This window comes from Pelodiscus sinensis, chromosome 2, assembly GCF_049634645.1.
Source record: "Pelodiscus sinensis isolate JC-2024 chromosome 2, ASM4963464v1, whole genome shotgun sequence".
Taxonomy (NCBI): Eukaryota; Metazoa; Chordata; order Testudines; family Trionychidae; genus Pelodiscus; species Pelodiscus sinensis.
In genome coordinates this window covers 213,050,237-213,062,977 of record NC_134712.1, presented here as the reverse complement: position 1 = coordinate 213,062,977, position 12,741 = coordinate 213,050,237, and the positions used below count along the sequence as shown (strand labels likewise).

General features: G+C 39.3%; 1 protein-coding gene across 4 annotated transcripts in view; it reads left to right on the top strand.

The window, feature by feature from the left end:
• The window catches only part of VPS50 (VPS50 subunit of EARP/GARPII complex), a 174,964-nt gene that overhangs the window by 127,579 nt on the left and 34,644 nt on the right, over positions 1-12,741 (top strand). For 3 of the 4 annotated variants that reach the window (XM_075922362.1, XM_006114479.4, XM_075922363.1), the window contains 3 exons: positions 405-526; positions 1,534-1,590; positions 4,373-4,453. In XM_075922362.1, the coding sequence (XP_075778477.1) occupies positions 405-526; positions 1,534-1,590; positions 4,373-4,453 (260 nt within the window). The remainder of the gene's footprint in view (positions 1-404; positions 527-1,533; positions 1,591-4,372; positions 4,454-12,741) is intronic. The other variant, XM_006114480.4, reaches the window with a different exon arrangement.

Sequence of the window (12,741 nt, the reverse complement as noted above, 5' to 3'; positions counted from 1 at the left end):
TTTGTTTTTACGTATTCTACACATTGGTCAATAGTATTTCCGGAGCATTTTTAAAAACTGTATATCGTATACCTGAAAACTGTGACTTTGAGTGATTTTCGGGAATTAAAAATGTTTGTCTGATATTGTGTGATCAGACATTCAATGTAAACTGCTTACATGCTGTCCAAACAACCCGAAAGTACAAAAAAAATCCAGTTTTCAAAAAATTCTGCAGAACTTAGTGTAGATCAGTTGTCTTTTTAAAATTCCTTGTCCCAGAAAACTCACAAGGTTGATGTGTCTAACACTCATGGTTAAATAATATGTGGATTTGCAAAGGCTAATTTAGAATTAACCAAGCATTCTACTGTCTGTATACCTCTTCTGCTAGGAAAACTGAACTTTTGTGTTTTATTTTCAAGGGAAATACATGCAGATGATGAACATTCTGAAACCAATTGCATTTGATGTGATTCACTTCATGTCCCAGCTGTTTGATTACTATCTGTATGCAGTATATACGTTTTTTGGCCGGAATGACACGGTAGGTAGAAATAATTATTCCTTTCAGCGCACGTTGGCATATTTGTGCTGTACAGAAAAGACTTCTGCCTCAAGAAGACTACTGAGTGAATGATCTTACAGAAGGGGCAGTGGAAATAAACTAGGGTTTGATGCATGAAGGAGAAAGGGCCATTAAGAACAACTAAGAGAAATAGTCTTAAAAGTATCATTATCAAAAGGAGTGTTGATCATTTTATATTACTTTGTATAGGGATTATCTTTTGCACATTTCCCCTTCCCAGTAATACTGCACGTGTGTGTTTGTGTGCACCTGTGCTCATGCAACATATATGGTTAGTAAGAAAAAGCTACCCAAAATAAATGAGTCTGGAGGAGTAGAGGGAGGATGCTTGGTGCTCAGCATGAGACTGTTCCAGATATGGAAGTTTGCACAGAAAAAGCATGCCATCATGGGTGGCAAAAGGAAATAATGTGAACATTAAAGATTAAAAGGGAGAAGGGACAGCATGGTGGGAGGGGGTGCAGGAGGAGAGGCAAGCTGTGGAAATGTCTAATTCAGATCTAAATATGGTTTTCAGGTCTCATGCACCTCTATCTAAGATGGTCCGACAATGAAATCCATTTCTTTTCATGTTTTGATATATAATTTAAGTGTCTGTTAGTTTTTGATGGAAATACACATCCACAGGGTCTGCAAATAACTACATCAACTCTTCACAGAATTTTCATAGAAGAGCATATATGAAACCTGTATTTTTAAAAAAACGAAAATAATAATGACTCTAAATTATTATATGCTGGAAAATAGCTGATGGAGTCACAGATTCTCAAGAGCTGATTCTAAATAGTTTTGAGATGCTTTCTTTGGTAGGAGAAATATATTTTGGATTTCTTTGTGTATGGAGGATGGGTGGTAAATATTTTTTTTAAAGGTAATTTATTTCCTTTGGCTTAATCAACTGCTTTGATACTCTTTTTTTACTGTGTTACATGTACTTTTTGTACCTCCTGTTTTGTGTTTTAAAGCCTGTACAGAGTTCTTCACTTCCCACATCTAGCAGGGAACAGTACAGTGCTAGGCAGGTAAACATTATAGAATATAGGTAAAATTGTGTTTTTACTGTAGTGTGCCTCGTTGTTGTTTTGATTAACTGTTTTTCATGGCAAACATACTGCTTACAAAGGGTCTATACATTTTTAAATTCCCTCTTGTAATGCTACCATAATGTCCTTACTGTAATGTAGGGTTTTTTACAATTCTTTTAAGGAGTAGAGATGGGTAGTGGTATGTGATTTAGACTAGTAACAGTCATTCTTGTTAAAACACACACCATTGTGGTTTTTATTAGAAATATGCTTATCATATAAGCTCTCTGTGCGGCCTAAATTCATTGTGAATCTTGAGTCAACACTACAACTTTCAGCTAGAACACGTATCAGAATGATTTGGAAGGCAAAATACATATGCAAAAAAATAGAGAAACTGGTGTTTAAACTCTCATCAAAACAGTGAACTGGTTCAGGATACATTTTGTCCAGACAGTTGTGTTTTTCATAAATCAGATTTTTTTTTCTTTGTGTTTTCCCCTCCCTACAGTGGTATAGGGCTTTTTGCTGAGAGCTTGTTCTGTGTCATGGATGCAATTGTCATGTGCCTCCATTTACTGATATGCATGGGAACAGACTGAGAATGCCATTGGTGACTGAACTTGGTGATATTCTAAACAAAAAAGAGTTCAGTCATACTTGACCCAACATGTATTCTAGGCTTCAGTGACAAAATGATGATCCTGGAATCTAATTATATAGATAATGGAAAGGTTATCTGCTGAGCATGAGGTAATAGCTGCCGAGAGGGTCAGAATACCACTTTAAATAGAGTTTTTCACACTTTTTCTTTTTCTTGGACTGTGCATCAAATTTGTTTTTTCCCCTCCTTTTACTAAAATCATGGCAGGACCTGATATACAAGAACCTCAGTAATGATTTGTGAATTACTGAATTTTACTAAGTAATGAACAGACACACACAGGCATACACCTTAAAATAAACTGAATGCATTTTGCTAGTTATAAATAGGTTTTAAATTGACATGTAGATAATGTAACAACAGTAAACTATAACAGTAAATGTAATGTGTATTTCATAAAAATTATGTGCCTGGCTTTTACTCAATTTGATTTCAGTAAGTAACTTAGGTGTTTGTTCTAGTGAATTTTTTGTAAGATCCTTAGTAAACATCTGCTATTAAATAATTACTCAGAATGGGGGAGAAACCAATTATTTTTGTGCAGACAAGTAGGCTTAGGAAAATGATGAGCAAAATTTGACATTCTATTGGCACTATGCTTCTTTCCATTGCTTATCAATTAGTAGGTCATTGGTAATTTGTGGAAATAATGTATCCAGGGGCTGGGATATCTCATTTTTAATAATTCCCATGAAGCAGCAGGTGACATGCAAAATAATTGAATACTGATATAACCTGCTCTACCCAGTGTATTCACTGTGGTCCTGTTATTGATGACTACTTATGTTCCCTATAGAAGTATGTTTATCCACGCTGCAGATCTCTGGATACTTTCCCTTGGTTTACAATTGGTCATCCCTTGCATAGAAACCCATTAGTCTTTTTGAAGAGAAAAAACCCAGAGATTTTAATGTTGGAACATTTTTGTTTATAGAAATTGAAAATTGCACTCCCAGTTTTTCACCTGAATGTGTTGATGTCCTTACTATTTCAGCTGAAAAGTCATTAGTCTTTTCAAAATCATCTACAGTCAATAAATTCTTAATTTGCTATACAGCTCTCCTTTAAAATTCAATGGAAATGGTAAATGAGTAAAGTCTGTGTAAAATGTTTGATTTGTGGAAACCACTTGACTGTTGCTGATCATTTCCCATCCAGATGCAGTGTGGGAAACATTTTATAGTTTGAACCCAACGCAGTGGACAACAGTGTCTGAACATTGTTCAGAAAATTATTTTTATGGTGTGAAACACATACCAGTACCATATCTTGGTACTTCTAGATGATGTAGACCCTGGATATAAATGTATGTTTCGTAGTTTTTCCATTTCCATTCTAGTTTCATCTGATTTGAGCGGTTTTGTTTGGTAATATGCGTTTCTTCCAAAGTGAAAATTAGAATATACGTAGCTATGTTAATCTAAACATGTTGGGCCAGATCCTCTACTGGAGCAAATATTGTAGTTATATTGATGTCTGTGAAGCTACTTACATCAGCAGAGGCTTTGGACCCTGTGCAGAGCATGAAGATGACACATTTCCTAGCTTGATTGTAATAAATATTCAGTAATAAAAGTGACTTTCACAAAGATGGATGGAAAATAAATATACAACTGAAAGTTGACATTAAAGAGATTATAGAAGATAATATAGTTTGTGAAAAGTTAATAAATATAATTTTACATTGTGATGTTTTAATTTCTCATCTAGTATAGTATGGCATGCCATTGTATGAGTTTTCTCTCTTCCTGGTCTATGGGAACAAAAAGTCATTATTTTCTCACCTGCAGAGCCATTTTATTGCATATAGTCATTTAAAAACAGTCCAAGAGAATATTCTGGCAACAATCTCCCTGACAAAGTGGATAATGATAATTTATTAATATGAATTGTATGTGGTCATCTTTGTGAACTGAGCATAGTTCATTCTTTACATCAGCGTACTGTTGAGTGCAGCAATTTTTGCATGTTTCCTTTTCCTTTTGGTTTTGATGTGCAGACGCTATCTGTAAATATATTGAACAAAATGTGAATGTTTTTGGGTCATCTAGTCACTAATCTAAAATGCAAAATTTGTCCTTTCCTATGTTTTTTAGATATATATTTTTTTTCCAGTTTGAATCAACAGGACTGGGTCTTAGTAGTAGCAGACTGCGCACTACGTTGAACAGGATACAGGAGAGCCTGATTGATTTGGTAAGAAACTGAAATTTGTTAACATTTGTTGAAATAAAAGGAGGCACATCATAGAAAATATGGCAATTAGTATATAATATGATTCATTCATTTTACTTTTCCACATACTCTGTGTTTGTGACGAGACTATTGTGATAGATTGCCTGTAGTCGTGAGCGGTATTTTTGTTCAAAATACACACACGCACGCACACACTATTATGCAATGCACACACACATGTATGCAACTCCCAGATTCTTCCCTAATTTAATTATGCTTCAGTAACATTTGTTACCATTAAAATGTATGTTTAGAGCTGAAATTCTTATTTTTTATATCTAATGAAATTGGAGAATGGAAGACTATTTTATGTTTTTAAACTGATACCTACCATCCTACTTACAAAGTTAATTGCTAAGGAAGAAGAATCGCAAGATTATGGTTTGTTACAGATTTACGTACAACAAATGGAGACTGAGAGATGGTATTGGCATAGTAAATACTTTATTAAATAACTCAAATGGTCATTCATTTTGTCTAAAATTTAGACACTATACTGATTAGTTTTAATCCTCATCATTATTTCTAATGTACTTACTGTTCCAAGAGGCCTTTACATAAAGTAATGGCAAGCTTTCCAAATTTTCACATATTTAAATTCCTGACAAAAGTATGTACATCTGTGATAGCAGCTTAACAGATTTTTTTTTTCATGGCATAACTTTTAAATAATACCTTTTTGTCTCGTTTCTCACAACTTACATAATGTCACTTTTCCTGCCATACATGTTACAGCATAGATGCAATGAATAATTTTAACAGTTGTTTTTTCCATGAAAAGGGATACATAAATACCATATTTGCATTAGACTAGCAATCTATCATATTTGCATTAGCTACTATATTTGAATTAGACTAGACTAGCTACCATATTTGCATTAAACTCCCTCAAAGTATTACAGAGTGTAAATCTGAGAACTTTTGCCTTAATGGAGGTGATTAAATGTTAGGATTGTGCAGTGCAACGGAAGAGCAAATAGAATATAGAAATGTGGGCAAAAGGAGAAGAATCGTGTTTTAGTATGCCTTTCCTTCTGCTTATTTTGGAATGTAAACATTTGAGGCATGACTCTGAAATAATTTCCTAACACCTCAGTATCTTAAATGGCTTGTATGGTAACATACCCCAAAATTCATTTTTACTACAGGTTGTACCTCCCTTAACTGGGACTCTCTGGTCCAGTGGATGTTCCTGGACCATAGAGTCCAGGTATAAGGAGGTTGGGCTGCAGGGCAGGAGTGGGAGGAGTGGCAATTCAGGCAGGAGCCCCATGTTGAGGGAGTTCTCGCCCCTGCTGCCAGGTGGTAGTGAGGGGCCAGCAATGGCCACAAAGTCCCAGTAGCTGTGGAGCCTCAGTCCTGGGAGCCATAGCAGCTGCGGAGTTCCAGAAGCCCCAGCAGCCACAGAAGCCCTGGCAGCCCCAGAATCCCCAGCAGTCGCAGAAGATGTGGAGCCCTAGCAGCCCCAGAAATTGCAGAGCCCTGGTAGCCTTGACAGCGATGGTGCTCCATCCTAAGAAGCCGTGGCTAGGCAGGCAGCAGCAGGGCTTGGCTAGAGTCCTAGCCAGGGGTAGCACGGACCATGTTAGGAGGGACCTCCTCTCATTCGGCAAATCCCCTTGTTAGGGCCCAGTCATATCCTGAAGGTGCTAGACGAGGGAGGTCCAACCTGTATTTTATAAAGCCAATTTTTCAAAGATGGAAATAACTTCCCTGTGCATTAAACAGTGGGGGCCATTGTCTGGCTTTTTGGAAAAGGGTATGTGCCCATTAAGAACTAGAGACTAGGGAGTGACTTTCTGCTTTCTCTGTATATTTGTGTGTGATATATCTATATATTGCTGTATATATATTTATTAATCTCTAAGATGTCACAGGGCTACTCATTTTTAAAGTTACTAACACTGCTACCCCTCAGACTTTTTGCTGTGGGGGGTAGGCCAGGTTGCTGTGTGAATTTTTTTCTATGTTCTCTCTGTACAGCCTATTATAACATGTTCTGAAAATATTCTTTCTTACATTTCCTCCTATTTGTCTTTTTGTGGAGTCTGAGGGTTTGAATCTTGTTCTTAGTAGGCTTATCACATATTGGGAATTCTGTCTTCTGCATTCTCTTCCATTCAAAGTAACATTCATAATGCTTGTCATTTCTGCCAGGAGCATGATTGCCGCCCATGATAGCAGATCCTCCCAATACTGATTTTTTTTTTCATAAAGCCATATTCCATTGTCTGGATGTGAGGAGCCTTAATTTATTTAAACAGGTCTAGTCTCTCAAAGTCATTTAGGCTGAATATGATCCATGTTTCCCCCTTGGACTTCTCCAGTCTTTGCTTCAAGGCTGGAATAAGTCTGTGTACTAAATACTTACGTCAAGATTGAGGAGTGAGTATCTGGAGGATTTAGGGCCCATTCACTAAAGTAAGAGTTGCTTCGATAACTTTCCTTTGGAGCGCATCAGTTTTTGAAATTCAGAAGATGCCTATTGTAGTTCAGTTAGTACTTCATGAAGCATTACTTCCTTCTCTTGAAGTATAGGTCAGATGCCTATGTAGGGTGATAGTACTGCAGTCTTTATTCAGTTGAGTCCTCCTGCAGCTTGTGTACTACTTGCAAATCTCCTTCAGTGGGAAACTGGAGTGCTAATATCATGATGGGAGAGTAAAGTTACCTATAAATAATTTGAATTCTCCATGTGCCAGTATGGATTCAGGCTGAACCTCTCCCGTTTCTTCAGGCACCAGGTTCATCCCATGAGTGTTGATTGAGAGAAACCTATACTACTTAAGGGTTGTTTCAAATATATTAAATGAAGAGCCATGGACCTATGATTGAGAGTCATCTGTCCATGTAAAAAAAGTCACAGTTATGGGAAAACATGGGTAAGAATCTGTGTTAGCCTTTCAGGATCACTTAGTCAACCACACACCTGAAATAAGATCCTGACTGGTGAGGCTAAAACTAGAATTTGGTTCTGGAATGTGAGAACTGTATGCCATGAAGGGAAACTGAGTAAAGTGATTTGAGAAATGTCTCAGTTCATTATTAGCATTCTTGGAGTGAGCTAAATGAGATGAACGATTCAGTTTACACAGCATCAGAGTACTCTGTTCAGGAAGGCAAGATGATACTCCTAAAGTGGAAAGTATAATATTCCACAGCAACAAAGCAATATAAGAAGTACAAGACTGGAAACCAGTTGACTCACAAATTTTGCTAATGGAATTAGCATGCAGTGTTATGTACCTGCCAGTGACCACGATTAAAGGATGCATTCTACAGAGATTGCAGGATGAATTTGTGATGCTGGAAAACCATGTGCCAGCTGTTGACAAGGCTATAGGTGTCTACAGAGCTCTGACAATTCATAGGTGGAAGCCATATCAGTTTACCCGTATGTTAATATTGTTCAAGATAGGTGTTAGACTTGTAAAAGTATGTTTAGTGCTTTGACTCTATAAAATACTTGTAAGTTGCTGCATTCATTAATCTAACTTATAATGTCTATAGCTCATGCTATAAGGTGGTAATACAGATTTGCTTTATCATTGTAAAAATGTCCAATCTGAACTTATGAACCTGGACAGCAAGAGTGGTGGTTCTTCAAGTGATTGCTCATGTCCATTCCTATATGTGTGTGTGCGTGCGTGCATTGCGTGCATGATCGTCAGAAGACTTTTCCCCTGGTAGTACCAGTCAGATTGGCTGTGGCACTCCTTGTGGTGACACTTTGCACCTACAGAGTCATATATCTATCTATCTATAGATATAGATATAGATATAGATATCCCTACCAATCTGACTCCCATTTTAGTTCCTTCTTCCCTCCAGTGATGGTCCCTGGCATTTCTGACTTCTTACTTCACAAGTAGTTAGTCCCTAGCATAGGACTCTTTCATTGTTTTTGTTGTATAGATTAGTTGTTTGTTCGAGTCACTTTAGTTTGGGAGGGAGGGTTTCCCCTCCTATTGTTCATGCTCCTGGGGCATGCAGTGCCCCCAGGGTTTCAAGCAGTGTGTGAAGTGTGGCAAACATATGCCCAGAGGGGTTCTGAAGTGTCTCGGAGAGGCTAAGTGCAGTATTTGCAGGGGTTTAAACTGCAAACAAAAAAGGAGATGGACTGATGGTTTAAATCAATGTTGGGGAGTTCAGGGCAGTACATCTTACCTGAAAGGAGTTCCTGCCCCATCTACAGGGCCGGCGTGTCATGGTGATGACGGACAACCCTACACCAATATTTTATATCAGTTGACAGGGCGGTGCTTGCTCCTCTCCTCTGTGCCTGGAGGTCATTGTCCTGTAGGACCTTTGTATTTCTCACATTCACCTGCAAGTTTTGTACCTTCCAGGCACGTAAAACAAAATTATGGATTGCCTCAGCCAGTCTTTTCAATCTCACAAGTAGTTCCTCAGGGTGGATGCAGCTCTCTTCAGCTTCCGTTAGTGGGGTCATTCCCAGGTCGACCTGTTCATGACCCACATAAACAAGAAATGCCTGTGTTTTTGCTTCTTTTGGGGCCATAGTTGGTTGTTACAGTCAGATGCTTTCTATCTGCAAAGGATGGAGCAGTCCCTTTATACTTTTCACTCAGTACTATTAATACCCAGCGTCCTCTTCAAAATTCAGTTGAACAGAGTGATAATACTCATAACACCAGCTTACCAACACTGGTTCACCACACTGCTGTCCCTGTCAGTGGCCAGGACCATGATACTGTCTCTGATTCCCGACTTTTTGACACAGGCATTCGGCCGGCTGTGCCACCTGAACCTGGACTCTACCTCATAGTGTGGAAGCTCCATGGCTGAGCCACCTTGAGTTCTAGTGCTTGGACATGGTCAGGGAAGTCTTAATGGGCAGCCACAAACCTTGTACTAAGACTACTTAGATCACAAAATAGAAGAGGCTCTTTGCATAGTAAGCATACACCCCCTCCAACAGGCCATGGTTCCCCTGCTTCTGGACTATCTTCTTCATCTCAGGCACCAGGGTCTGGCTGTCTGATACATTCAGGTGGCTATCTCAACTTTTCACTCACATTTGGGAGTGAACGCTCTTCAGGAACTGGTGGTGGGTTGTTTTCTTAAGCGTTTGGATCAGCTCTCCCTCAGGGGAGGCAGCCATTGCCACCGTGGGGCTTAAACTTGGTGCTCTCTCAGCTCATGGTCCTTCCATTTATATCCCTAGCTAGCTGCTCTCTCTTCTACCTGTCATACAAAGTGGCCTTCCTGGCAGCTATTACTTCTGCCAAATGAGTGCCAGAGCTGCAAGCCCTTATCTCCAAGCCTCCATATACTAATTATTATAAGGATAAAGTGCAGCTGTGCCTTCATCCCACCTATCTGCCAAAGATGACATCACCTTTTCACATCAATCGTGATATTTTTCTCCTTGTTTTCTTCCAAAGCCCCATGCCACAGGCAGGGAGAGGGCACTACACTCCCTGGACATGGGGTGTGCCCTTGCTTTTTATTCTGAGTGCACTAAACAGTTCCACTGGTTGACACAGCTTTTTGTCTCTCTTGCGGAGTGCATGAAGAGCCTCCCGATTATGTCACAGCACCTGTCATCCTGGATCAAACTGTACTATGACTTGGCCAAGGTGCTGACTCGGCCTATCAAAGCACATTCAACTCTGGCGTAAGCCTTGGGGGCAGCCTTTCTAACACAAGTCCCAATTCAGGACAGCCACAGAATGGCTATGTGGTCCTCCATGAGTGTCTTCACGACTCATTATGCTATTACCCAGTAGTCATGGGATGATGTGGTATTTTGCAAAGCTGTACTGTACTCAGCAACAAGTTGAGGTCTAACTGCTCCTCCTTACAAATTAATGTTGAGTTACATATTGGAATGGATATGAGCAATCACTCAAAGAAAAAATGGTTACTTACCTTTTGTAACTGTTCTTCGAGATGTGTTGCTCATGTCCATTCCAGACCCACCCACCTCCCCTCTGTTGGATTGTTCCAGCAAGAAGGAACTGAAACAGGAGTCAAGTTGGCAGTGATGTATTTATGCCACCGCAAGACATCACCACAGAGGGGCACCACAGCCGGTCCATTGGGTACAGCTAGGGAAAAATCCTCTGATTGTGTATGCAACACTTGTGCTCACACATGTTGGAAGGGATGTAAGCCATACATCTTGAAGAACAACTGTTACAAAAGGTAAGTGACTATTCTTTCTCCTGTCCATCAAGAAGGACCATCAAAACCAAATAGGCTATTATTGGACAAAAACTCAGTTGATGGCCCTATGTAGCTAAAAAGAGTTTAGGTGCAGGAGCACTTGCTCTGTAAAGAAACTATGGGACCATGGGAAACTTGGCTACACCCATGTTAAGTGGACATCCAGTTAACTAAAATCATGCCAGACCACGGATGTTGCCGGACTAGAGAGGTTCAACCTGTAGTGTCATTGTGTAACTTTATCTAGCTGTTGTGTAAATCTCCTTATTTCTCCAGATATTTGCCTGTCTCAAGAGGTTTTACTTGCCTCCTTCTTTTCATGGTGTTGACAAATCAGCACTATTTGTGCTTCCAAAGTATATAACTCATTAACTATGTGTATTCTTCACTGTCAATCACATATATATCACCACTGCTAACATCCTTTTCTTTTGGAAAGCAGTGTCATTCCTTGCCAATGGTTGCACATCTGGGTTTTTTGGGGGGTGGGGTGGGTGGAAGGATAATTTACAGATCACAGTTTTCTTCTACTTCTTCGGGTAAAGTTCCTTCTTGAAAACTACATTACAAAGTTTATGTATGTCACTAACATTTTCCATTTTAAACATTTCTACAGTGATCTTATCTTGGTTTTTTTTAGCTGCCTAATTGTTTCTTCTATTTCTGCTTCTGAAATTTCTACCAATGAGATCTTTAATTTTTCACTTTCTTTGTACCAGTCCTGGCTGTCAGTAATTTATGCTGTTATTTAGCTCTAATTTACCCCTATATGTCTTCTAAGAGTCCAGTAAGCAGTGGAAGTGTTGGTAATCCTACTAGACAATATTGACTTCCCAGGGTTCAGCAAATTCTCTGGTTCAGCACTGGACTGGTCTGCAGGTGCCCGATGAGAGAGGTTCAACCTCAATTAAATCCACATTGTTATATGCAGGGCTCGACAAATAATACAATTTACTCACCACGGGCGAGTAGATTGTAACCCGAAAGTGCCGGGTTTGGGCGATCTGCGCATGCGCAGATTGCCGGACAGTGCGGCTGGCAAGTGGGGCTCGCCGCAGTTCGGCGAGTCCTGGTTATATGCTTCTGAAAGTTGGTAAATGCTAGAAACTTACCAGTACACTCAAGGTATTCAACCTGAGATGCTTGCAAAGGATACTTAGTGTCTGCTGGTGCAATAAGGTAACCAATGCAGATGTGTTACAAATGACTGGCCAGCAGACTGAAGAGAGATAATGATTGGAGTAAAAAAGTTGGAGTGATTGAGACCTGTTGTATAGATGTAAAAAAACTATTCCTAGACAGCCCCTTGATTGGATATTTCTTGATGGAAGGCTTGAAAGTAGAACAGCATACATAAGAAAATCATTGAGAAAGATGTTGTTGTCATAGATAAGGAGCAAGAAATATGACATTAGTTGATGTGAAGAGAAACAAGAGCAGTTTGGAAGTGGTCTGTCTTATATCATCTTTTTGGAACTGTCTGTTTATATGGCTCCTATACGGTAGCATCTGAGCAACTCTCAACCTTTTAATATGTTCCTTGTCACATCATCCCTGTGACATGTGAAGTACTGTTATGGTTTCTCAACTGGAGAACTGAGACAGAGCAGGGAATTGAACTAAGAATGTTATATCTTTGGTCAGTATATGCCTATCCACTGGCAAATCATATGGCTTTGGAGCAGCTTGTCAGCCAAATTCCATAGTGTAAAGCTTCAGAGGCTATTTAGATATTCCAGTTACTAGTAAATAGCTTCCCTATGTTGCTTGTTGAAGGCAGGTGGTCTCTTTGTTTATTTGGATTTTTCTAGTATCTTGAAAACAGCTACTCCTCTGCGTATTTATCTCATTTTCTAGATCAAAGTGTCACTGTTACATTGTAAAAAAAATTGGGGATGCTTTGATGTAGAAAACAAAATGTTTCATTTAGTGCTAAGTATAAAGGAAAATCTGTAAAGGAAAAGCCAGACAGGACTAATGGCCCTTCAGCTAGTACAATGGACAGTGAATAGGCTTGGCCTTTCTAGGGATGCTCCACACTGCCTCAGACTCAGGGA